This window comes from Protobothrops mucrosquamatus, unplaced genomic scaffold, assembly GCF_001527695.2.
Source record: "Protobothrops mucrosquamatus isolate PMUCROS unplaced genomic scaffold, P.Mucros_1.0 scaffold60, whole genome shotgun sequence".
NCBI lineage: Eukaryota > Metazoa > Chordata > Lepidosauria > Squamata > Viperidae > Protobothrops > Protobothrops mucrosquamatus.
This window is the reverse complement of record NW_015386439.1, coordinates 66,259-91,870: the sequence shown is the minus strand read 5'-3', so window position 1 is coordinate 91,870 and position 25,612 is coordinate 66,259. Positions and strand designations below refer to the sequence as shown.

General features: G+C 51.4%; 3 protein-coding genes across 3 annotated transcripts; 2 read left to right on the top strand and 1 right to left on the bottom strand.

The window, feature by feature from the left end:
- The first annotated feature begins 114 nt into the window (after window positions 1-114).
- RGS11 (regulator of G protein signaling 11) lies at window positions 115-5,623 on the top strand. Its single transcript, XM_029283354.1, has 14 exons — window positions 115-211; window positions 540-590; window positions 816-922; window positions 1,155-1,206; window positions 1,302-1,360; window positions 1,555-1,631; window positions 1,718-1,799; window positions 3,035-3,061; window positions 3,404-3,465; window positions 3,736-3,849; window positions 4,671-4,786; window positions 4,926-5,013; window positions 5,221-5,359; window positions 5,537-5,623. Exons 1-14 carry the CDS (start codon window positions 115-117, stop codon window positions 5,621-5,623), a joined length of 1,158 nt encoding a protein of 385 aa, XP_029139187.1.
- Window positions 5,624-7,889: 2,266 nt separating this feature from the next.
- On the bottom strand, window positions 7,890-14,829 carry FAM234A (family with sequence similarity 234 member A). The gene is made up of 11 exons (XM_029283338.1): window positions 14,568-14,829; window positions 14,329-14,457; window positions 14,066-14,272; window positions 12,994-13,124; window positions 11,759-11,891; window positions 11,525-11,666; window positions 11,139-11,279; window positions 10,794-10,872; window positions 9,878-10,030; window positions 8,814-8,922; window positions 7,890-8,736 (listed from the first exon to the last, which is right to left on the bottom strand). Exons 1-11 carry the CDS (start codon window positions 14,827-14,829, stop codon window positions 8,525-8,527), a joined length of 1,698 nt encoding a protein of 565 aa, XP_029139171.1. The 3' UTR covers window positions 7,890-8,524.
- Window positions 14,830-15,242: 413 nt separating this feature from the next.
- Window positions 15,243-24,270, top strand: TRAP1 (TNF receptor associated protein 1). Its single transcript, XM_015811946.2, has 17 exons — window positions 15,243-15,260; window positions 15,459-15,541; window positions 15,630-15,770; window positions 16,521-16,592; window positions 18,135-18,295; window positions 18,694-18,803; window positions 19,609-19,682; window positions 20,038-20,193; window positions 20,355-20,475; window positions 20,564-20,633; window positions 21,086-21,233; window positions 21,405-21,590; window positions 21,893-22,031; window positions 22,230-22,315; window positions 22,842-22,987; window positions 23,099-23,171; window positions 24,023-24,270. Exons 4-17 carry the CDS (start codon window positions 16,536-16,538, stop codon window positions 24,122-24,124), a joined length of 1,629 nt encoding a protein of 542 aa, XP_015667432.2. The 5' UTR covers window positions 15,243-15,260; window positions 15,459-15,541; window positions 15,630-15,770; window positions 16,521-16,535; the 3' UTR covers window positions 24,125-24,270.
- Window positions 24,271-25,612: the final 1,342 nt, after the last annotated feature.

Genomic DNA, 25,612 nt, shown 5'->3' with positions numbered 1-25,612 from the left:
GCCAACTGCCGTGCCTCGCCAAGGTGGGATGGGGTGGGGGGCGGCCGGCTGGCCGGCCTGCCGGCTGTCAGCCCCGGACCGGGCGCTGAGCCGCTGTGGATGCTTTCCCCGTAGATGGAGCGCGTCGTGGTTGGCATGCAAGACCCGGATCTGGGCGTCGTGTTGCGGAATCAGCGGCTTCTACTCAGCATCATCCCGCACGCCGTGACCGGTGGGTGTTGCTCGGCTCCCCGGACTGAGACCGCAGTAAGGCCCACCCGAGGCGCTGCCTCCCGCCCTCTAGCCGCCGCCTCGGGTCGGCGTTCGCTAAGTGAGGAAGCGTCCCGCGGCTCCCTCTTGGGCGGTTCCGGAGGCGAAAGCAGCCGGGAGGCGGAGGCTGCTGCAAGACCTCGGGGAGAAAGGCCTGTTAGGGACGGGGCTTCCGTCTCTTCCCCATCTGGAGCTCTGGGCGGGGTCGGGGGGACCTCCTGAGTGCAGTCTGGCAGCCGGCCCCTTCTTGCTGCACCAGCGCCCCCCACCCAAGCATCTCTCCTTTTTAGGGAATGACATTGTGGAGTGGCTCATCCAGAAATACAACATCTTGGAGGAAGGTGAGCTAGCTGGGCTGGGCTTAATCAGGCTGGCAGGCCTCCCCCCCCTGCCCCCCTTGATTTTGCCCTCTGCGACTGGGGAAGCCCAGCTAGAGGCAAGCAAATATCCTATCTAGCCTGGCCCAGTGAGGAAGGTCGCTCCGCAGGAGTCTTGGCTGCCTGGAAAGGCTGCTCCCCTCCCCAGCTACTCAGCCAACACTCTCACCCCCCCTTTCCCTCCCCTAGAATCTTTGCATCTGGGAAACCTGCTTGTGAAGCATGGCTACATCTATTCTCTGAAGGATCCTCATACTCTGGTCTTGCGAAGGGATGAGACTCCCTACAGGTTCCAGGTAGGTTAGGGTGAACCAGGACCCCTCTGAGTCCTGACATGGAATTGGCTGACCACTCAGCTGTGTCACTAAAAGGGATGGATGGGTAGATGGCTTGGAAGGGTCCTTCCTCTTAGCCTCCAAAGGCCTTGGAGGAACTACTGAGAAGACCTTGGCTAACTCTCAAGCAGAGAGGCCCCCTACGTCTGCCACAGGGGCAGCTGAACCGAGCCTCTCCTTCTATGGCCTACAGACCCCCTATTTCTGGATGAGCACCCAGTGGCTGGCCACCGACCTTGATTATGGTGAGTAGGGCAGTGGTTTTATCCCCAGTAGCCAGGGTAGCCTTTGGGCACCCCTTCAGCTGCAGCACGCCTGAGGTCATGGTTTCCCGTTTCAGCCATCTATTTGGCAAAGAGGAATATTCGTAAGCAAGGTGAACTCCATGAGCTTGAGAAGGTAAGGATGCCTGGGGCTTAAGCTAATCCCGAGGACTAGGGAGTGTGACTGATTGGAGGACTGAATGAAGGAGATCCCCAGGCAGCCTCTGTCCTTCCCCTGGGTGCATGGAGCCCCTCTCCTCCCCTTTCTCTCCAGAGCTGTGAGGAGAGCATTGACTTTCTTCGTCTGACGGTGTGGGCCATCTTCTATAGGAGGATTATAAGCAACTGTGCAAGAGGATCAATCACATTTGGGACTTCGTGGTGATGCAGGCTCGGGAGCAGCTCCAGTGAGTTGCAGGAACAAAAGGTCTGCCCCTTTGGGACTGGGGAGCAAGGAGGCAGCAGCTCTGTTGCAACTCTTGCCTTTCCACAGGGCAGCTAAACAGCGGAGGAGGGCTGACCGGATTGTCATTGAGTGCCAAGAACAAGCCTATTGGCTTGTCAACAGGCCCTCGGTGAGTGGGAGGAGGAGAGGGCTGGGTGCACCTGCCACAACCACCTTCGTCCTGAGTTAGGGCACGGGGGGGGGGAAGAGTGGTCAGGAGTTGCACTGGTCTTCTTGGCTCTCTTTATGCTTTGAGGGTCTTGGGCCCAGCACTTGCAGCCAAATAGTTGGTGTTACCTCTCAATTGCTGAAGATCCTTCTGGAAACTGTGTCTGGAAACAAGCCTTCCATGGCTCATTTATAGACCAGGTGTTTTCCCATTGCCCACAAAGCTTCCCTTTGCCTGTGACAGATGAATACTGCCTTCTGCATGTAGCCTGAATGTAGAATCGGGTTTGTAGCAAGCTCTGTACTTCGTTAGGGGAAGGGGTGAAATATTGGGCATTTGCATTGCCCCACCATTAAGTGAGGGACCAAATGATGCAGCTTCTGTCCCCCTTCAGGGGTGACCAATCTCCCCCTGGGAGTGAGTTGCAGAATTGCAGATTGAGGGGTGGCCTGGGAAGGGTTCCCGGGCAAGAGAATGGCAAGTCAGCCAGCCTTTGTTCTGCTTCACCTACAGGGGGGAGTCTTGGATGTGAGAGGTCAGGGGCTAGAGCTAAGGAGCCACTCCCTCACGCCTATACAGCTGGTAAGTGTGTGTGTGTGTGTGAGACGGGCTCCCTTGCTGAGGCAGCTGGAGAGCAGCTGAAGCGGCCTTCCTTGCCTTCTGGAAAAGGAGGGGAGAAAACCCTCTGGCTTGTGGTCCATCCCTTGGTTGATTCCCCTTTGGGAAGATGGGATGCTGTTGTATCCTTAATTGTGGCTGCCTCCTGCCCAGTCAGCGTCTGTGTCAAAGGCTGTGGTGGGAGGACTCTTGGGGTCCTTCTCTGTGGTTTTGGCTTGTGGTTCCCCCCTTTCTCTTGTTCATTTCCTGGCACCTGAATCCTTCCTCTTGACCTCTGAGATCTGCACTGTTGTTTGTGGACTGTATGGGCCTCTTCCTTCCTCCCCGCCCCTGCATTACTAACTCTCAACTTGGAAAATGGGGTTTCGAGAGAAAGGCAGGAATGTATCTGGGCTGTATCTGGGCTGGTGAGGCCACTCAAAAGGCTTTCAAACAGTCATTTAAAAGTAGCTCAGGTTCTCTAAGAAGCAAACAAATAGGGGGCCAAGTCAGTGCAAGCGATGGACAAAAATTGTGGATGGCTGCAAGAGAGCTTCCAGCTGGTGTGGCTATGAGTTTCACTCTTTTCTCTTTCATAGAAGAGCATGGACTACTACAAACAGGAGGTGAGTGTGTGTGTGTGTGTGTGTGCGCACGCGCGCATTTATGGCAGTGGGTGAAAGGCAGGAGGTTAGAGGCCCTAGGAGTCCAAACTCGGGAAACAAGGGTGGTTTGCTTAGGATGGGCCTGGCCTTCTCCTGCACAGGGGAAGGGTGGAGTCTAAGGGGAAAGGCAGCAGGAAAGAATAGGCAAGTGGCCCTTGATAGGAGAAAATGTGTGTGCATGCACATGCACAAGCACGCAGAGCATTCAAGGCAGTCTTCCTTAGGTCTCCTTCCCACCTGAATGTGGCGATGGAAGTTGGCAGTTGGCACTTGTTCTTTGGCATTCTCTGTCCTTGGTTGCAGATCCGTTATTACTGTGCTGCCCTGAGTAGGATGCGCGTCAAGTCCTCCCTTTGCCTGCAAGGGTGAGTGGAGAGCTCGTGGCGGCAATTTCAGCCTTGTTCTCAGAGTTTTAACGCAGGTGCTCTGCTCTCCTCTCTTCCCAGTGACCAGTACCATTCAAGAATGCCAAATGAATATTTCTGAATGCCTCTTTATGTCCTACTCTAACCCTTTCTCAGCTTTGGGATGTTATCCCCGACTGGGGCACCTTGGCTGCTGCTTGTTCTCTCCATCACTCTGAGCAGTGAGAGGGAGCTCTCTGGTCCTTTCCCCACCTCCACTGTTTTTTGCAGATATCTCAAGTTCAATGAGCAGTATATATCCCACGACCCCATCATCTCTGGCTGCCTCCCAAGCAATCCATGGATCACTGATGACATCACATACTGGGCCATGAATGCTCCCCGGTAAGAGATTGGTGTGCCCAGCTTTCCTAAGTAGGGTGTCTTTGCTATTGGTGTTCAGCTCTTTTTATGTATTGATAATATTTATATGCCACCCATCTTGTGAGACACAAACTTTGGGCTGCTAACAATGATAAAAGCATTCCAATAAAGTACAAGACAACATGATGTCCAGTGTAATAGCCTCCCTCCAAGTGTGGAATCTCCAGGGCTACAGCCTTTTTATTCTGGTGCCTATGGGAAGAGCTGGCTCTTAACAGTTTTCCAGCAACTTAGGAGGGGGAGGGACTGCTCAAGGGGACGGTGTTCCACAAGACGGGCATTATGGAAAAGGCACTCTTCCTAGACCTAACTAGATGGCAGCATTTGACAAAGGGACCTGGAGCATGCCCACTGTCTGACCTGGGGGACAGGCAGATATCCTTAGGGAGCAGCAGTTCTGCAGATAGCTTGGCCTTGTGCCATGTAGGGTGATGACTAGCACCTTGAATTACACTCAGAAAGAAACTGGGAACCAGTGCACCTCTTTTAGCAATGGTATAACTTAGTTGAGCTGAAAGGTGCCCAATACTTTGCAAGAATTCTGTAGCAGCTCTAATTTCCGGATGGTCTTCAAGGGCAGCCCCTTGTAGAGCACATTGCAATTGTCCAACCAGGATGTGGCTGACAGTGAGCAAGGCTTCAAGGTCCAGGAATGGGCATAATTGGCACACAAATTGTATCTGTGCAATGGCTTCCCCAGCGATGGCTGCCATCCACACCTCGAGCCAGGAAGAACACCCAAATTGCATAGCAGCTCTGCCCGAGACCCTTTTGCCTTGCAGGGTCACAATTCCCACCAAGCTGCGGGTGGAGCGCTGGAGCTTCGACTTCAGTGAGCTGATGGGCGACATCTTGGGCCGAGAGCAACTCCTGGAGTTCCTCAAGACAGAGTTCAGTGGTGAGCACTTGCTTTGCTGGGTCTGAGGAGGGAAAAGGAGAAACTGCGAGGAAGGTCCGTCACGCTCCCTGGAAGCCAGCAAGGACTCTGCCCTTCTTCCTGCTTGGTCAACTGGGGGCGTGATTTCTCTCCCACGTAGCCGAGAACCTGATGTTTTGGGAGGCTTGTGAAGAGTTACGCCTGGGTGAAGAGGCCCACATTGCAGAAGCTGTGGACTCCATCTATCAGTAGGTGGCTTTCTCCCCTTAGAGCGGAGAGGATAGTGGGCTGAGGTTGTGCTCCACTTGGTGAGCAGGGGATGGCCACTCTGCCTTGCTTCTGGGGCATGTGTGTCCATTGTGTTTCTGTACCTTCCCTCACTCTCATCTGGCCCCCAGAGCTTGTTAGGGCTTTGCTTTCCCATCTGCATGGTCTCTCATGTACTGTTCTTCCAGGGAGTTTCTAGCGCCCAGTGCCACCCGCTGGGTGAATCTTGACAGCAAGACTATGGAGCACACCTTGAAGGGCATCAAGACCCCCCACCGCTACGTAATGGACGATGCCGAGATGCACATCTACATGCTGATGAAAAAGGTCCTGAAGCTACCAGATAGGCAGGGAGCGAAGTAGCTCTTTGATTCTTTCTCTCTCTGTTTGTGCTACCCATCTCAAGGCCTGACTGTGGCCAGACCAGCAATAAGAGCAGGCTGTTACATCCTCTGCTGTTGGGCTGGAAGGTCTCTCTCTAAATTGCCCCTTCTCCTCCAGCAGGACTCCTACCCACGCTTTTTGAAGTCAGAGCTTTACAAGAAGCTGCTTGCTGAGGCCCTTGTGCCACCAGAAACCAAGAAGCGGTGAGTGGGTCAACCTTGGAGGAAGCTCTCCCAGAGACCGAGTTGAGATCCATTGCTGATGGACTTGTTTTGCCTCCCAGCAGGGCATTCCCATTCATGAGGAAGCAACTGCGACACTCCAGCACAAGCCTTGCCTGCCCGCTCCCTCCTGGAGCCCATGAAGTGAGGCCTGAAGAGGAGAGCCAGGTGGGGCCCCAAGAGCAAGGCTAAGGGGAACCCCCCCCCCCCCAAAACACTTGTTCCCTGGATGCTTCAGGCCTCTTGCCCCCACCCCAGCAGGCATCAAGATGTAGACCTCTCTCTTACTCACCTGGACAAAAGACTACCTCTGGTTACCCCCCCCCCCTTTTTTTTCCCTTTCTTTTTCTTCTGGCTTAATCTTTAGTGCAGCCAAGCCTCCATCCTCTTTGAGCAAGGCTGGCAGCATTCCTGCCTCTCAGTGCATGGAACATCCCACCCAGAATAAAGTGCCCTTGTTGACCCAGGCTGTTGTCATCTCACTGGGGATGGAGAGGACTAGAGTCCAGTATCAGCCATCATCCCCCTCCCCCAAATCTATCTGGGGGTGGCAGTGTTGCTTTCATTCATTTATTGTTCTCATTGTGACCAGTAGACCTGATTTTGCCAAGTTTCTGCCCAGCTAGCTCCTGCTTAACCCTTAGTTAAGAGCACCTAGTGGATGGACATTAGCTATGCTGCTTCCTGGAGCAGCACAACCAGTCTGTGTGCAGGGGACCTCCACAGCTTTGGTGGCTAATTTGCATACCATTATGCAGGGCCAGATGAGCTGGAGGAGATAATGCCCTTCTGCGCTTAAGAAGATTAGTTGAGCAGCCTGTTTTCCCAGCTTCCAAATGGCTGCTAGAATGTCACCCTCAGATTTTATCCCAGGCCAAAGGTAACCTGGTCTGATGCTGAAACAAGGCCATGTCCATTTTCTGCACCTTTCTGAGGAAGATCTGCCCAAATCACCTTGCAGTCGGACCTGTCTAGGATTCTGTGAATGTATCTGAAATGTTCAGACAATTGCATAGTTGCTGCTCCTGCATAAGCAGGGAGACCAGGCTGAATAGAATCAAGGTGGAATGCTGGGAGTTGCATACTCCTTATGGGTGGACTTCTTCCAAAGATTAAATTTTACAAGGAGGCCTATGCCCATCTTCACCATGAATCTGCCAAAAATAAGCAGAATCAGCCATTATGGTAAAACCCGAATTTATAAACCAATGAACCAAATGTGAGAATATATCCCTCTAGAAAAACAAACATAGGAAAGTCTCTCCTGCTTTAAGTTGCAGCTTTGAAAGGTAGGTGCCTATTTTAGAGAATCTGAGAGATTTCTCAGGATAAAGATGTCAACCAGCCACGTTAACCGCCTTCGCCTAACTTAAGGCCAAAAAACATTTGCAAGTAGCAAGGGGAAGGCTAGATGGAGGCAAAGTGAGTTAAATTACAGCTGTGAGTCTGGGGCTTCTTCCTAGCAGAGGCCCTTCAGTTAAGCTGGTTTCAGTGGCTTCAAGCAGGGAGAGAGTCAGAAAGGGGATCTCCACAGATACCCATTAGAGCTTCTTGGCTGGCAACAGCTCTACTTGCTGACATGAGGTTAGTTTTAGCCTGAAGCGTGAGAGGCAGGGAAAGTATCAAGAGCACAGCCTAAGAAGGAAGCTGGGAATAAGCTGCTTCACCATCAGGAAAGATTATGCTGGAAAGGTCCCCTCTCCCCCCTGAAAATTATGAAAGCAGAGCAGCATCTCGGCCAACCACTACCAACAGCAGAACAGGGCAGGTCAGACCAAAAGACAATGCGGTGTGGGCTTCCTTTGTGGTCAAAGACCCACCTGGTTAGTGAGGAGTCTCTCCCAAAAGGCATACAATTCACCAGGGGCTCCAAGTGTTTGGCAGAGAAGAGACAGGAAAGCGCTCAAAAGGGAGAGCCCCCCTGCCCTCCTGCCAGATCCCCATAACTGGGTACAAAAGGACCAAGTGGAGCTTCGATGGCTTCCTCCAAAGCCCCACACAGTGACTGCCTTGACCTGCTGGATAGATGGGATGCAGAACCTTGTGTATGCCACACCAAACCCTCCCTTCTGCTCAGCCCTAACCAAACTTGTCAACATCACGGAAACGTGCTGCTCATTTTTTTCCCCAGCAGGAAATCCAGTTTGTTCCAATTCCTACTATGGTGCTGCTGGGCTGTTCCTAGCTCTTTTTTAGGTACTGGGAGAAGCACAGAGAACAGATGACATTTCAAACATTGTGGCCAAAGCTAAATTTATTGAAATTGAAATTATCTGTGGCAGATAAATGAACTCCGACTCTGCAAAGCATCTCCATCTTTGAACTGTGATAGAAAAAGCCACACCTGAGGCTTGGCCACAGCAAGAAAACAAGGAGCAGTTGGATGTCCTAGTACCTGCATGGCTCGGTGCCTGTGAGCTGGAGATCAGGCAGCCCAGGTGCATTACTTTGGGAGCAGAGGTGGCCAAGGCCGATGGAGCTGCTTCGATTGCTTTGCAGATTCTTCAGGGAGATTGTAGGATCCAAACCAATTATGACACTGAGAGGGCCCTCAAGGCACTTCTGGGGCTGATGCAGTTATATAGCCAAGCTGCGCAGAGTCCGCTGTTCCAGTGGGAAGGATGACTAAGAGAAGCCAGATGGCCAGGCACACGATAACTCTGAGAACTGCCCCCACCCCAGTTGCACCATTTCCAAGATCTTTCTCCTCTGGGGAATGGATATCTCTGATGGTCAGAGAGGAGGCATAATGTCTCTCTCTTTCCCCCATGTGCTGTTTAACCTAGGGCCTCTACACAAAATCCAGGGTATGGGATCCAAGTCCTGGTGGTGGACTAGCCAAAGTATTCCAGAAGCCGAGTGCGGTTTACCTTCTCCCTGGCTAGCTTCACCCAAAGGTACGGAATCGCATTCGGTGGAAATAGTCCCGGACATTCTGGTCAGTATCTTGGGGCATCTGGTTGAGCCAGATCACGTGGCTGCTGAAAATGTCTTCCTTCAGCTTCCGCTTTGAGAGTATCACTTTCCCAAGGGAGCTGCCAACCTGTGGGCCTACCAGCAGCACGTAACAGGCATGGCGGCTTCGCTCAAAAAGCAACCCTAGAACCAAAAGGGGAAGTATAGCAGGAGCCCCCAGTGGTTGGGCAATTTGGGAAACAGCTGGAGCATCCACTCACCTTCAAAGGCCACTATGGGCTCAGTGCTATTGCTCAGTTCCAAGAGGACAGTGGGCAGGGAGGGATGGAAAAGGTACAGCCGCTGCTGCTGACTTCCATGCCAAGATCCCTGGAGGAGAAGAGTAAGAAGGCCAGGGCCCCATAAGAGACTGCCGGGATGGTCTACTTATGCCCAGGAGCTGCCATGCTCCTGTGATCCATGGGTGAAGACCCTCCCCCCTACAATAAAGGCCATCCAATTGCTCCATTTGCTGCACCCACTGCAGATGGACCACCCCAGGGCTGTGTTTACTACAGTTAGTCAACTTGCGACCATTTTGATTTAGTAACCAAAATGAACAGTGCTGAATGAAAGGACTTGTGACCCCTGCCTGACGTTCTCATCTTTGCAGCAGCCCTGTGGTCACATGATCAAAATTCGGGCACTTGGCAGCCTGGTGGCATTTATGCTCATGGAAGTGCTGCAATTCCCCTGCTCTGCCACTCTTGCTTTCTCCCTGCCCTGCCACATGCAGATCCACTTAGCTTTCTCTTCCCCTGCCCACAGGCACGCCCAGCTGGCGTGAGGCGGAACTGAAAAGCTAGTGGAAGCAATCTTCCTAAGCAGCAACAGTTTCTCTTTTGCTACCTTTCTAGCTGTGGAAAAGGGAGAGTGGGCATGGGATGGGGCAGACTGACGGGCCTGGCCTACCGAGGCCTTTAACCCACCGGTGGTTTCCATCTGCCGGTAGACGCTGGACCTCCCAAGGTCTCCCCCATCCTAAGGCACTGCTGGATGGTTGTTTAATGACCACAAAAGAATTGGGATTGTGGTAGTTGAGTGAGGCAGTCATTTGGGTGTCTTGCTTAATGAGCACGACTTACATCCAAAACTCAAGCATTATCTGTAGAGTTTCTCCCCAGGGCTTTCGGGGGGGGGGGGGAACTGAACCCAAAGGAAAAGCCCACAAGGAATGGAGCTGGTGATGATCAGAGTGCAGCTTCCGACTTGCTGCTGGCTCTGCGAGGCTCATCGTGGGCAGCCCCACTTCATTTCCATCTATCACAGATCATTCCCTACTCACAGTTTCATTTCTTTCATCTTGGTACAGGCCCCAAAAGAGGAAAATGGATCTGCGATCAGCAGTTGCAAGAGAGGCTGGCTTGGGACTCTGTATTTCCGAAAGCAGCTCCACTTCCCACTTGATGGCTCCAGAACTGCCCTCCACGATTGTAACCTAGAGAGTAAATGTTGACTTGAAAGGATAGCTGGGCTCCAGGCTGTAATTCCCTTTCTCAACCACCATTTTAGCCCAAGGACCTGGCTGAGAGCAGGGCTGGGCAGTTGCCCAACATTCGTGAAGGCAAGCACATGGCATGGCAGCTCATCACTATATTTTCTATACACTTTCTAATAGCTTAGAGCAGATGTGTTTTTCTATCCCAGCACTTGGAAAGTGGAAGAAGGCAAAGGAATCACCAGGCTCTACTGGGTGTCAGTGACAGACAGAAAGTCTGGTGAATAAAAAGCTCTTTTAACTAATATGGAACTAGAGAAAGATCCAGGTGACTTAGGAGTTTGGACTAATTGGGAATTAGCTAGTAAATCATCAGCCATCACCCAATTCAAGTCTTTTAAGAAATGTAATCTTCTGCATCACAAGCTCAAACCCTGGGAATATTGCAAGCATGGCTCATTTATTTTGGTGACCTTTTTGGAGATCTAACACAAGCACTATCAAATCCAATCATATGGTTGAGTATTTTATGTGATGCTGATGCCACAATGTCAACTATGTAAACATGGCAGAAAATTTTAGTGGATTTCGCACTGGCAAAGAAAAAGGGAGAGATACAAGGCCTGTGTGTGCATGCGTGTGTGTATTGGCAACAACACATCTCCAGCACCCCTTGCTCGAGTGGATACAATTGTACAACTGGTGCTTCCAAAGAAACCAAAGGATCTGCACCTGCACCCCACCCACAGGCCCCCCTGCAAACCTTCTTTGTCACAGGTGAGACTCTGCTTTCAATAACCACGGCAATCTCATCGGGACCAAAGGCTCCAAGAATGGGCTCCCTGCAAGCAGGACACGGGGTGATGTTCAAGGGGTGGCATCTCCGGCTTTTCACCCTACTTTCCCTATCCCAGGTTTGCCGGTGTATTCATTCATTCGTTCAGTCATCTGATCTGATCCGTGTGCCGCCCATCCTGTCTAGAGGTGGCTTATCCAGGAAATACCAGAAATAGGCAGCAAAGTCCTCTCTTTTTCCCTGCAACTCGAGAGGACTGAGCATTCACACAAGGCCCTGTTGCACAGCCAACATTCCTAATACTGTCATTACCTCAGAATGTGTGGCACACCAACAACCCACAACGAACTCAGTTGCTGTCCATTCACCAGCTCCAACATAGCTGATCTTGTAACCAAAATATGGCTCCCTGATTTCTCTGATATCTTTGTCACGTACTGAATGTCTCCAGAACTAAAAGGGAATTAAAAACACCTGTTATCCCTTGTCGGAGGCCATGTACCTCTTCCAAGCCTTCAGGGCAGCAGTGCAGGTCAAACCTTGTTGCTACAGCCCGTCATAAGCCTGTGCTTTGCATGGCAACGGATCGAGGGTCCTCTGCTTTCACGAGTAAAAAAAAGAGGCTGAAGCAAGCAGAGAAAATGGAAAAGACAAAGGGCTTCCACAAGTCCTAAGTCAGTGGGGACTCCAGTAGGTACCTGGCTAAAGGCACCTGTCGGGCCTTGTGATGAATCGCCATCTCCCAGTCCGCATCTTCCTTCAGGCTGGCAAGGGCTGGGCTTGCTGGGCCCACAGCCATGCGATACAGCTCCTTCAGCGAGTAGGCAAAAAGAGCCTTTGCTAATGTGAGAAAAAAAGGTCCAAATAAAGCAGGTCAAAGGGCAGAATGTCCAGCTGCCCTCCTTTCCCACCCCTGGAAGTACAGGACCCACCTGTGTAGAACAGGATGTAATGGGCTCCGCCCTTGGTGATATGCAACAGGTGCCCAATCAGTCCTGGCAAATGCAGGCTTCCGCTGAATTTCTTTTGCGTGCCAAATGTTCCCGAAAAGAAGAAGCTCTTCGTCTGCAGAGAGAATTGGAGCCAGGATAGTTCAGCCTGAGCAGCACTCTGGCATTCATGCTACCTTCAAAAGGGTTAGCAAAAAACATGGATCCTTAAAATAAGGGAATAGATTATCCTTGTTCATGGTAATAAGTTGAGTATAACCTGAAGGTTTACAGACATTTTTCAGCATCAACACAACTTGTGCTCAAAGCTTGGGGAAAGAAAATGATTTTGGCATTAGACAAAGTATCAGTTTGAGCTGTGTAAAAAAGGCCCCTCAGGATTGATAGAAGGTCTCTTGTGCCTGCTGCTCCTTGTTGGCCTTCCAGGGAGCCTGGGACATCCCACTCTAAATTCTTTCAGTGGCATTGCTCCTCCCATAAATTCTTGACATCCCCCTTTGAGTCAACCACAATTAATAATACCCCAACCCACTAACACTTCCATTCTTAAAGGTAAAACAAGGATGAGGAAAAAGACAGAACATGGAGGATGATGCAATCCTTTACTCCCATTCCTTCCCCTGATCAATCCTGCTATGGAAAGCAGGAATTTCCCAGTTACTGGTGGCCATTTCTCCAACCAGAAGCTACTGCTTGAATCACTAAGCCAAAGAACACTGGAACCCCAGGCCCTTTACTCCAGCACCCAGTGTCTGACGGGGTGTATTGGATGCATTTTGGAAACCCAGAGGCTGAGATTAGATGGCAAGAGCTCCCTGCAATTACTGGCTCCCAACAACAGTATTTCAGGCCTACTGCGCAGAAATCTTAAGATTCAAAAACAGCACCAATGTTAAACACTTGGAAAAGCTGGAAGATACTAAAACAAAAAGTTTATATGTAAAAGTTTATAAAAACCTAAAAGGGGTAGAATAAGATGGGTACAGGAATTCATGATACCTTAGTATGTGGAAGACTGTATGAAATTACAGAGCAGGCAAATGAGGGGCTCATTAAATTTAGTTTATGACTAGGTCATCATTCAATTAATTTTGAGTGCTCTGGTGCAGAAGTGATGTAGCATAACTTTTTTTAGACTCTGAGCTCCCATGCTGCTGTGAATGTGGCCAGTTCCTCTGCAATAGGCAGGATGACCCTATTGCTTCAGCAATTCTTACCTCCTCTCCTGTGACAGCAAAGACCAAGAAATCAGGCACACCGTCTCTGTCGATATCAGGAATCTTCAGTAAGGGACTCAGGACTGTAGAGTTAGCCCCCAAAATGGCTGTCTCATTCCACTGAGTCTGGCCTATGAAAAAACAGAGCAGGTATTCTGATTCTGAAGCCTTGACAGGTAAGAAGATGTCTGTTTTTCCAACATAGTGGCTTTTGATTCTGGAACCCTGAGCATTCATTTCAGTTAATCACTGAATAAGTCTACTGTAACGTGACCTCGCATATGGCACCATTTTGACCCATCTTAAGTTCTGGCATTCATATCATCACAACTGGGAGTTCCAATGTCACCTACTCCCCACATACAGGTGTCCAACTAGAAACCAAGAGATTTATCAAGTGTTCTCCTAAACAGCTTTTGCAAAGATGGGCTGAAAAACCTTGCAGCAATTCTTGACGAAATGCAACTTCTAACAAGGAAAAGAAGAAATGCACATTTGCCCTTCTGTTCCACTTGCTCACCACAAGAGGAACCAGACAGAGGAGAAATCTCTTCACACTGGATCAGATCATTTTTCTGTTTTCACTTCATCAATATTTTTAAGGACTGGAGAAAAGTGCTACCATCGAGGAGGAAACAGCAGACCCATGAGTCTTTGCAGCTGAAGAAGGAACAAAATCCTTGCCACCAGGGGATCAAGATTTCCATGCTTTTGCAGAGTCACAGCAGGATTCCGTGTCTGATCTATGAAGCCCCATGCTGGATCGGATCAGATAACTTCAACTGAAGCATGTTGTCCCAGAACGGCATTAACCCTAACCCTTCAGCTACCAATGGCTGTTAAACTTTAGCTCCCCTATTTACATAAACAAGATGCAAACTGAGTGCTGCTGGTGCTTTGGCTGTTGGCAAAGCAGGAAGAAATCTGTACTCTTCTTATGGCAGAAGGCAAAGGTGCACAGGACTTTCTTCCTGAGATGCCAATGCAGCTGTGCTTTCAGATCCCTTCTGGGCGTCTCTTTCCCCCAAAACGGGTCCATCTCCCTGATACGCCTGGCTCAAAAGGAAGGTACCTGTCTCCAGGTCCAGGAGGACAAGGGAAGCCGGATTCCCGATGACAAGGCAGGCCGGAGAGCCGCCGTGTTCCACCGAGCAGTCCATCAGGAGCAGCTCCTGGGCCACTGGCCTTTCCCACAGCGTGCTGCCATTAGTGCCCGAATGCGCCGCCAGGAAGGCACAGGGCGGCGCGAAGCCTGCGGAGAGGCAGGCGCGGGTCGGTCAACCCCGCCGCGGCCCCGGCGCCCCAGGCCCCGGCGCCGATCCCCCCTCCCGTTACCTCCTCCGGAGCAAGTGCCATGGCCGGCGCCGCTGGTGTTCCGGCTGCCGGGGCCGGCCTGGAAGGCCACGAGCAGGTCCTGCACTCGGTCCCCGTCGGCGTCCCCCGCCGCCAGGAAGGCGTATGCCGCTGCGAGAGAGCGAGAGGGAGAGAGAGAGAAAAGGGAGCCCGGGCCTCGCGCGGCCTCCGGGGCCTCGAGCGCCGCCGCGCAAGCCCGCCCGCCCGCCGCCCGCCCTCACCGGCGTCGTCGTAAGCCCTGCTCCAGGCCGTCCGCGAGGCGGGCCTGACCGGGCAGGGGATGACGAAGGAGAAGGCGAAGGCCAGGCCGAGGCAGAGGTAGAGCGAGAGGAAGAAGGCCGCGGTGCGCCACTGCGAGAGCCTCTCGGGCTGCGCGCCGCCGCCCGCCTCCTTCTCGGCGTCCCGAGCCTCGGTCCCTGGCGAGGCCGGCGCCTCTCGGGCCTTAAGCGGGTGGATCTCCGCCTCCGCCTCCGGGCGTGCCATCCGGCGGACCGCGCTCTGCACGCGCCCAGAGACCAGCCAGCCGGACGCTCCTCCGCGGACGCGGCGCCGGACGGCCCCACCCCCTGCGGCCGTGACGTCACCGGCGAGCCCGCGCCGGGTGTGACGTCCCGCCAGCGCCGGAAGCGGCCTCGCGCGTGCCGTGGCCATGGGGCTGGGGAGGCTGGTGCCGTTGGGGGGCTGCCTCCGCCGCGCCTCCCTGTCGGTCTTCCTCCGCGCCGGACGGGAGCAGAGGGCCGCGGCCCCCGCCCGCCGAGCCCCGCCTGGCCTGGTCTCTGCGGCGAGCCCGTCCCCCGTCCGCGGCCTGCCCTGTTGGGTTTGGCGGCGCTCGTGCAGCAGCCACACCGCTCGGGACGACCCAGAGGCGCCGCCGCCGCCGCCCCGGTCGCCTAGTAGGCCCGAGAGCGTCCCAGGTAAATCTCTCGCCGGGCCGGCCGAATTCTCGCGAGGAGTCGGAAGCAGCTCCTCTTCCCCTTGAGGGCTCCTTGGTACTCTCTGAGCCCGCTTGTTTCTTGCAGACGTTTCGTTACCCAAACTAAGTAACGCCGTTAGTGCTTAATGCTGATTAGCACCAACGATCCCTTATTTCAACCCTGAACTTGTTTTTGAAGGTTCCACCTCGAAGCATGAGTTCCAAGCTGAAACCCAGAAACTTTTGGATATTGTGGCCCGCTCCCTCTACTCTGAGCAGGAGGTAAGCCTTGCAGGGTGAAGCCCAACAGCATGGGCTTAAGAAGTCCCTTCGCTCTGCAGAGCTTACTTGCTCTTTGACTCTTTGACAGGTGTTCATCCGGGAGCTGATCTCCAACAGTAGCGATGCTCTGGAGAAGCTGCGCCACAAACTCATCTCTGAAGGAAAGGTCCTGCCGGAACTCAGGATTGAACTGGAGACAGATGAGGAAAAGTGCCTGGTTGCCATCCAGGTAGGAGGACATTTTTTATTTTTTGCATAATGTGTAAAAAAACAACACGTTCCTCTTGCTATTCAGTGGGTTCTCTGTCTGCAAGGGTTAGCCGAAGATTGCATGGCAAGTAGATGTCAGTGAGGTTGATTCCGGGAGAATCTAGCTTAGAAAGAAGCTGGGAAGGGAATTGGAATGCTCTAAGAGTTTTCCCAGAAGGGAAAGGGTTTATAACAGCAGCTCCCCCCGAGGAGAGTCGCCCCCCGAGCACAGCCGGCGCGGAGCAGCGCAGTCCCGTCGCATGCAGATGATGCTGCGGGGCACGGGCAGAGGGCATGGCCACCATGGCACTGCTGGGGCACCTGGGCAATCTGCGGCGGGCCATGGGGCACTGGGTGGCCCTGCGGAGCCAAGGCTGGGGGCGGAGAGGGGGGCAGAGCAGGAGCTGGCAGGGCCGGTTTTTGGGCACTCCGTCTCTAAAAGGTTCGCCATCATTGGTTTATAGCTTAGCATGCAGCTGGGCTGAATGTTGAGCTTGACTTAAGTGACAACATGGGTTTTATGGCCTGGGAAGGAGGATTTACTTCTGCCTTTTCTGCACTGCACTAGCTTTTAGGCCATAGCTATCAGGGCAAAATATCAGAAGCGGTGCTGTGAATTAATCTGATTCTTATATGGAAAGGGGGGGGACAAAGAAGGAGCCTGTCTCTTCCCACACATCCCAAAGTGTAACTCTGGATATGTGAGAGACTCCTTTTCTATTGCTTGTAGGACACTGGAATTGGGATGAACCGTGAAGAACTTCTGTCCAATTTAGGGACCATTGCGAGATCTGGCTCCAAGGTAAGTTGAAGAGGGAGGCTATAATTTTGTTGGTGTGGCTTTGCATACTTGTGTACCTTTGAAGGACAAACAAAGTCATGTGTTTATTGAATAAAACTTGCTGTAGTTTTTAACTTTGTAATTAGATTGCATTTTAAACATTTTTAAGAATATTTGTATTGCGTGTCAGAGTAATTAGCTTCATTTTGTACATTCTCATGTATTAACTAGGTTTATAAAGCCCCCGACTCAAATAATATGACTCTGGGTGGAATAACAAATAGTAAACCTATTTGCATATTTGTGTGTATGATATGCATATTTTTATTCATTTTTCCTTCAGTTTAAATTACGTCTGATTCTGACAAACTGGAACAATGGGTCCTATCCAATAAAATGAGTTTTAATGTGGAAAAAAGCAGAGTTTTACATTTAGGAAAAATCAAAGATATAAGTACAGATTAGGTGAGACCTAATCTGTACTTATACAGCGAGTAACTGTGAGAGAGACCTTGGAGTCTTAGTGGACGATCACTTGACTATGAGCCAGCAATGTGCAGCAGCAGCCAAAAAAGCTAATACAATCCTGGGTTGCATTAAACAGAGGCATAGAATAATGATCACACAAAGTATTAGTACCCCTTTATAAACCCTAGTGAGACCACACCTGGAATACTGCAACCAGTTTTGGTCACTATACTACAAAAAAGATGTTGAGACCTTGGAAAAAATTCAGAGAAGAGCAACTAAGACGATCCAAGGCCTGGAGACTGAAACATATGAAGAACTGCTGCAGGACTTGGATTTGGCTAGTCTAAAGAAAGAAGAAATAGGAGTGACATGATAACAGTATTCCAGTATTAGAGAGGCTGCCACAAAGAAGAGGGGGTCAAATTATTCTCCAAAGCACCAGAGGGCAGGACAAGAAACAATGGTTGGAAACTGATCAAAGAGAGAAGCAACCTGGAATTAAGGAGAAAGTTCCTAACAGTGAGGACAATTAACCAGTTTGCCTTCAGAAATCATGGGTGCTCCATCACTAGAGGTTTTTAAGAAGAGACTGGACAGTCACTGGTCTGAGATGATATAGGTTCTCCTGCTTGAGCGGACTAGAAGACCTCTAAGGTCCCTTCCAGCTCTATTCCATTCCCAGAAACTGCCTGGACAAGTCCCTGTAGTTTTCTAGGCAAGGTTTTCAAAAGTGGTTTGCCAATGCCTACTTCCTAGGACTGTGAGAAAGTGACTAGCCCAAGATCACCAAGCTAGCTTTATGGCTAAAGTGGGACAGGAACTTAACTAGTCCTCCAGTTTCTAGCCTGATGCCTTAACTGCTACACCAAAATGGTCTCGTAATTTTTATTTAAAAAATACATATAGACTGCCATTTTCTGTAATGATATTCTAATAAAGGGTTTGTGGAAGAATGCTCAGGTGGTATGCTGGCTGTGGACTCTCAAGAATCCAAGTGGCATTTGCTTCTTTGCCAGCAAAAGTGGTAGCAAGGTGAGGCTGACCAGCTGGGTCCTGCTTTATACACTTAGCCTGCCTATGTTGTATCTACAGGCCTTTCTGGATACATTGAAGAGCCAAACAGAGGCCAGCAATAAGATTATTGGCCAATTTGGAGTGGGCTTCTATTCAGTCTTTATGGTGGCTAATCAAGTGGAAGTTTTCTCCAAGTCAGCAGAGCCAGATAGCTTTGGTTATTGCTGGCATTCAGACGGGTAAGGATGTGGCAGAGACTGGGCTGAGAGGCTGCAGCTGAATGGTTAAAAGGCTGCATGAAGTGTTCTAAGCTTTGCTGGAAAATTGAGGGGCTTTGGATTCTACCTGCCTCCCTGAAATCCCAGAATAAAGATAGACTTAGAAGGACCGAGTAGAAAAGAAGCCTTATTCTTTGTGAGACATTTCTGATACTTCTGCAGAAATTGTGCTCAGATAATGGGTGCTATGATACTACTTTCCACCAGGGAGACCTGGTCTTGCAATTGTGCATTAGGACGAGAATTAGCTATGCACTGATTACTGCTTGTGGGATAACACTTCATCCGTGGGCTCATACTTGTTTGTAGTTTATAATTACAACTTGCTTGTTTCCTCTGACTTGCTTTTCTAACTCTAGTTCTGGGACGTTCGAAATTTCAGAAGCTTCTGGTGTTCAGGTTGGAACTAAAATTATTCTCCATCTAAAGGAAGATTGCAAGGAGTTTGCCAGTGAGGAGCGAGTCAAAGGTGAGCAATAGCAGCAGGGAGCTTGCTTGCTTATCTATGAATAGACACTAGTGCCATGTCTCTCAGACCAGTGGATGAGATGCAGAGCCTGACTTGGGGGAAGAAGCAGAGCTGGGTGGCCTGTCCCAACCTGTTTTGAATGGGTAAGGTCCCAGCTTTGGTCTTCGCAAATATTGGGGGAAGCTCTCTTCTGCCCATATCCTGGTCAACGAGCCACATCTAATCCAAGGAGTTCTTGCTAGAGTAAAAGGATTAGTGGCATGACTCCTTGTAAAGTACTTTCATATATGGCAAGTTGCTTCCAAATTTGGGGGGAAACGCCCTTCTTAAGCTTGGCGACTAAGGAATAATAGCTGTAGTAGATGCTTTGCAGAATGCTTTCAAAATGTCTTGTGTGTAAGCCCTTGCCATTTGATAGGATCTATTTTTATAATTTTATCCATCTCTTCAGAGTAGTCCTGATTAGCCTCTGGGGGAGCGTATTCCAGGCCCTCGGAGTAATGCTTCTGAAGATGACTGGAAGGAATATTTTTGGAGACAGTGCCCAGCCGTGAAAGGCCTGGTGGCTTAATTGCAACACTTAGAGTTGGTTTTAGAATTGGTTCCAAAAAAAACCCTTCATTAAGTAATATATTATGTGGTCCCATACTGCAATTTTGAATTCCTTTTTCAACTGTGCCCTGTCTGTATAGTGGCTGCCACTGATTAACACCTGGTCTCAGTTACATATTGAATGGATAAAAACCCCTACTGGGGGAGCAGAGGGAGTTGGCAGAGTTTTCAGCCCTTTTTTTTTCTTTTCTAGACATCATCAAAAAGTATAGCAACTTCATCAGTTTCCCCCTCTATCTGAACGGGCAACGTGTCAACACCTTGCAGGTAGAGCAGATATCTGGTGGCCCTTGAAGCTGGGCTTGAGCTAAATGGCATTTTAGCAAGCAGGGGTCCCACAATCCTCTGGCATCTGTAGAAGACCTTTGTGGAGGAAGTGGCCTTTGGAATGCCAGCTGCCCTTTTCTACCCTGACACCCATGTAGCATAAAAACACTTAATTGTGCCCTTTGATTATTTGGATCTCCTGTGGTTCTTTGGTGTTGATAAAAATCACTGCTGGCACCAGCTCCATCTGCAAAATGCCGCTATGTTCACGGAAACTTGCCCTACCCTCCTTCATCGGTGTTCCTGCTTTGGGCACGGGGCTAGCTTCAGCTAAGAATCTGTTCCCTCTGCTCAGGCCCTTTGGATGATGGAGCCCAAGGAGATTGGAGATTGGCAGCACACAGAGTTCTACCACTTTATTGCTCATGCATACGACGAGCCTCGCTACACCCTGCATTACAAGACCGATGCACCTCTCGACATCCGCAGTATCTTTTACGTGCCAGGGGTGGTGAGTGGGCAGGATGGGCAGCCTTGCCTCATTTGGCTGGCCTCAGATCTAAAACTGACAAGTGAGGAGATTGTAACAGGATCTCACCTCGCCTCAGGAGGATGGTTTTTGCACTGCAACTCTCTGGTTTCAATATGTTCTTCTCTTTCATAACTTCCTAGAAACCTTCCATGTTTGATGAGAGCCAGGAGCCAGGTTCCAGTGTTGCTCTCTACAGTCGCAAGGTCCTCATCCTGACCAAAGCTACTGAGATCTTACCCAAATGGTTACGTTTCCTGAAAGGTAGTCAGAAGAGCCCTATTTAGGAGGAAGAGGCTGGAGATTAGCAGGATTGTTGCGAAACACAGCTTATCTATTTACCTTCTTTCAGGGGTTGTGGACAGTGAGGATATCCCCTTGAATCTCAGCCGAGAACTGCTTCAAGAGAGTATTCTTGTTAGGTGAGGAAGAAGCTTGGTTCAAATGGTCTCAATGGGTATTGACTTGTGGCTTCTCTTGGACTTGCTCTGTCATGGCTGCAATCTGAAGACCTAATATTTTTGGAGGTGGTGTCTGAACATGGTTGATATAAAAACAGTAGTAGTTTCCGCTTATCTGGGAGTTAGTTGATATTTTGTCATTCTAAGCAAGTACAGAAGGGAGTTATCACATTTCAAAAGAGAACTCAGGCGTACTATGATGTCACTTAACAATTCAGCTGAGTTGTGGACCTCTCCCTCTATTGCAGCCTGAGATCCCGGTATGCTAGGATTGTTTGGATCAAATCAGCATGAGTTGTGGAGAAGTAAGGCCTTGCAGTTACTGCCAGTTTTGGCTTTGCAGAAAGTCATATCCTCTTGTTCCATTTCTTTTCTTACTAATTGATGCATTATTGTTTGATTTTCTTGTGTAGAAAGCTCAGAGAGGTTTTACAACAGAGGCTGATCAAGTTCTTCATTGACCAGAGTAAGAAGGACCCTGAGAAATATGCCACATTCTTTGAGGACTACGGACTGTTTATCCGCGAGGGAATTATCATGCTGCCTGAGCAGGAAGCCAAGGTATTGGGAGTGACCAAAGAGGCTCCCACGTCTATGAAGTCCTCAGCCTTTCCTTTGGTAATTAGGGCCCTACCCAAGAGAGGCTAGTTGGGGCCCGTCATGGATGCAGGGAGGGGTGGGCAAGCACAATTACCTTTCTTTCCCTCTTGACTGACATGACTTCCCTCCCAGGAGGAAGTAGCAAAGCTGTTGCGCTATGAGTCCTCGTTACTACCTCCAGGCCAATTAACCAGCCTCCCAGAATATGCTAGCCGTATGCCAGCTGGCAGTAGAAACATCTATTATCTATGTGCTCCCACTCGCAACTTGGCTGAACATTCTCCATATTATGAAGCAACAAAGAAGAAAAATGTTGAGGTGAGCAAAGAGATTCAGAGGCTAGAGCTAAGAAGAGCAAAGGTGCTTCTGGGAAGGATCCAGTGCTTGGTTTGTGATGCTTCCCGCCTGGAGCAAAATATGGGAGCTATTGTTTCACCAACTTCATTCTGCTCAGGCTCCTTTTCACCATCTATTCTGCCAACTTGCTGTAAATGGTAGGAATGGGATTTTAAGATTGCTGTGGACCTAGCCCTGGTCAGCGGTTGGGCATTTCCCAAGGGATCAAAAATGTATATAATCCATACTAAATAACAGTACACCTCCCCTCTCTGGGCCACCAGGTGCTCTTCTGCTATAAGCAGTTTGATGAGCTGACTCTTCTGCACCTACGTGAGTTTGACAAGAAGAAACTGATCTCAGTAGAGACAGATATTGCTGTTGACCATTACAAGGAGGAGACGTTTGAGGAAAGTCACTCAGGTAGGTGCCTATCAGGAGCATTTTTGATCATTGGGGCCTTGGCCAAAAATAAGGAAGAGTTTCTATTGGTTACTTGTAGAAAGACCAAAGAAAGGCTTGTTAGATCCCTTTGGAGATGGAAAGGGAATGAATGCAAAGAGCTTTGATTCAGTTTATCATTTCTCTCCTCAAAATGCTGCTTTTATCCTTGCACTGCAGCTGAAAATCGCCTGAGCTCCCAAGCAGCGGAGGACCTCCTAGCCTGGATGAGGAATGCCCTTGGCTCACGGGTTGCCGCTGTCAAGGTGAGAGATGAGGGTGGCCATGCACTGTAGGTGAGGTTGTGGGGGGAGCCAAGGAGCCCCCCGGGGCTGTGTCATCCTAGGGAGCCTGGACTTCAGCTGCGTTTCCCATAGCATGTAACCCCAGTGGGACGAAGAGCATGGAGAAAGGGTGGCTCCTATGCCTAGCATCCCTGGACAGACTCCTCACCTCCATTGCTGCATTTGTTGCACATCCACAGCAACCATCCTCGTTCCCAAGTTGCTTCAAGCACTCCTTGCAGACGGAGTCTTATTGCCGAGTCCTACTTGAGCTCTGTCCCCATTTCAGATCACTAATACCTGGGCTTAATGGACATTTCTGTTGGTGATTGTGATCAATTGATCACAATTGTGATTGTGATCAATTACAATTCAGCATGTGAAATGCCACAAGGGCAAGGGGAGGAGTGAGCGGCCTAGAGTCAGCAGGCTTATGGAAGAAGGTTATTGGTGTGAGCTTGGCAGCTTCTGGGGTGCAAAACATGTCCCAAGGTGTTGTTGCCTACAGGTGACTCCACGTTTGGATTCACATCCAGCCATGATCACAGTGTTGGAGATGGGTGCTGCCCGCCACTTCCTGCGCATGCAGCAGCTGGCAAAGACCAGTGAAGAGCGAGCCCAAATCCTGCAACCCACGTTGGAGATCAATGCCGGGTATGAGGAAGAAGTCATCTGGGGGACTAAGGCTGATTTTGGAGACCTCTCTTAGGGAAGGCTCTTCTCCTTCCTGGCCTGCAGCTCTTACCCTGCCACTTTCTTCTCTAGACACACACTAGTCAAGAAACTTAACCAGTTACGAATTGACCATCCTGACTTGGCCCAAATGCTGCTTGACCAGGTGAGTTGCATTGCCCGGTAGTGGGCTGCGGCCCATAGGTTGGGGACCTCTGGCTTAAAGGAGTGGTGCAACCACATTTCTTTTGATGAGCCCTGGTAGCCCAGTGGTTAGAATGCAATATTGCAGGCTAACTCACTGCTCACTGCCAGGAGTTCAACCCTGAGGTGCCCAAGGCTGACTCAGCCTTCCATTCTTCTGAGGTTGGTAAAATGAGGACCCAGGTTGTTGGGGGCAACATGCTGACTCCATAAACCACTTAGAGTGGGCTGTAAAACATTGTGAAGCGGTATATAAGTCTTAAGTGCTATTGCTATTTCCTGCTTAAATGTGCCTGCTTACTCTCTTGTAATTCCTTTTTCTCGAGTGAATGTAAATACAAACATCAATTCCCTTCTTGCTAATTATTAATTTTGAGGTAGAGCTGCTTTGTGTTGGGAGGAGATTCATTTCTACCCCTATCTTGTCCTTCATACTTGTGTCAAGTAGGTGGGTGTGAGCCCATCCATGTGCTAGCAGCATCCTTGATGCACCACCCTGGCTGCTGAAACACATTTTTCTTCCAGAATGAAAAAAATAAAAGGGCAGAAAATAAGAAAGGATAGCTTTTCAATTAGCTGAAATAGTTGTCTTAGATACTGCTGGCACATTGAGGTGAGCGAGTTGGGAAGAGCCAAGCGAGCTGGAACAGGGCCAGGTCTCCCTGCTGCCCCCAGTGGGCAAAGGAGAATCTGAGTGCCTCCTCTCTGCCCTCCTGTTTGAGGGCAGGACCCCCCAGCCCTGTGCTTTCTGGCTGTGTTCGGAGTCCACTGCCTGGGCGACGTGACCACCTCTGGCTCCTCCTTTGGCTGCAGATCTATGACAATGCCATGATAACGGCAGGACTCAGCGAAGACCCCCGGCCGATGGTGAACCGGCTGAACGAACTGCTTGCCCGGGCCCTGGAGAAGCACTGAACCAGCCCCAGTGCTAGAAGCTCAGTGGCCTCCTTGGGCTGCCTTCGTCACCTCTCTGCCCGGGGTTCCCAGATGGGGCGGCCTGGGGCAGTGGAAGGTTGTACAACTGTCTCGGATAAAATATGCAATAAAAATGGTAGACGCTTCTGCTGCTTTGCGCCGCCTTCTGTTCCGGTGCGGAGCTGCGGCAGCGAAGGCCGCCAGGCAGCAGGGGGCGCTCGCGCGGCGACGGGAAGGCGGAGCCTGCGCTGCTGCGCCGACAAAATGGGCGACTCGGAGGACGAGTTTCGCCTGCGGATTCCGCCGGGGCGGCGGCGGCCTCGCAGGACAGGCACACCCGCTGCTCCCGGGCCTCCACCCCTCCCGCCGGGCCGCGGGCTAAAGCGGGGCGGCGCCCCTTCGACGGCTCGGCCGGCCGGGGGGAAGAGGCGGCGGGCGGCGGGCGGGGAGACGCTGGAGGCCGCGGCCAGGTCGCGCTCGGAGGTCGGGCTCGGCGGGAAGCGGCCCAAGGGTCGGCGGGAAGCGGCCCAAGGTGAGGCGGGCGGGCCGGGGGGGGGCGGCGCCTCCGCCGAGAAAGCGCTGACTGCCGCCTGCTCTCCGCCTAGAGACGAGGGGCCGCGGGAGGCCGCCTCCGCTGCTGCTCCAAAGGCCGGACGAGGCCCGCCGAGGACTCGAGGCCCGAGCGGCCCTGCTGCTCTCGGAGGCCCCGGCCGCGCCCCGCACGCCCCCGCTGCCCGCCAGCCGTTGGGACGGGGGCCCGGCGGCAAGCCCGGCCGGCCGGCTGTGGGAGTTGAGCTCGTTGACGGGCGCCCCGGCCGTCACCCCTTGGGGGGCCAATCAGGTGCGTGGCTGCGGGGAAGCGGAGGGCTCTTCTCCGGGGAAGGCTGCGGGACCCTCCCTTTCCATCCGGGGCAGCTGAGCCGTCGCGCTTTTGCGGCGTTTCTGTCCCTGGAGAGACCCCGGACCGTCCCGAGGCCACGTTCGTCTCCCTGCGGCCCAGGTTGAGGACTTCAGCCCGGGCGCTTGGCCGGTCCTGCATGCCGACTTGGTCTCGGCCGGGCTGCCACGGAGCCTCCCTTTTCAGAGGCCGGAGTTCCGCGCGCCTGGTGCCCCAACGGAGTCTCCGGAGACGGAGCGTTTCCCAAGCAGAGCCGGTGAATGCTTTGAAGGCGGCCGTCCGAGGGATGCCGATACCTTGCAAGATCTCGTGGAGTTGGCCGGGGAAGGACTCACGTTCACCCAGTGGAGCCTTGATATTGGGCGGCCGGAGCCCCCGGGTGAGGCTGCTTGGCGTAGGACAGTTCAATCCCCCTCTCCCGGACTGGGTATTCAGAGGGCTGTAAAGACCTATAAGGGTGGCAGCGTCCCTGGATCTTGATGGAAGCAATGCAATATTTTCAATTTTGTTTTACCTTTTGTAAACTGCTGGGAGGCTATTGGAATTAGCGTCATAGAAGATAAAATGTCTCAGCCAGAAGTCTTTCTTTT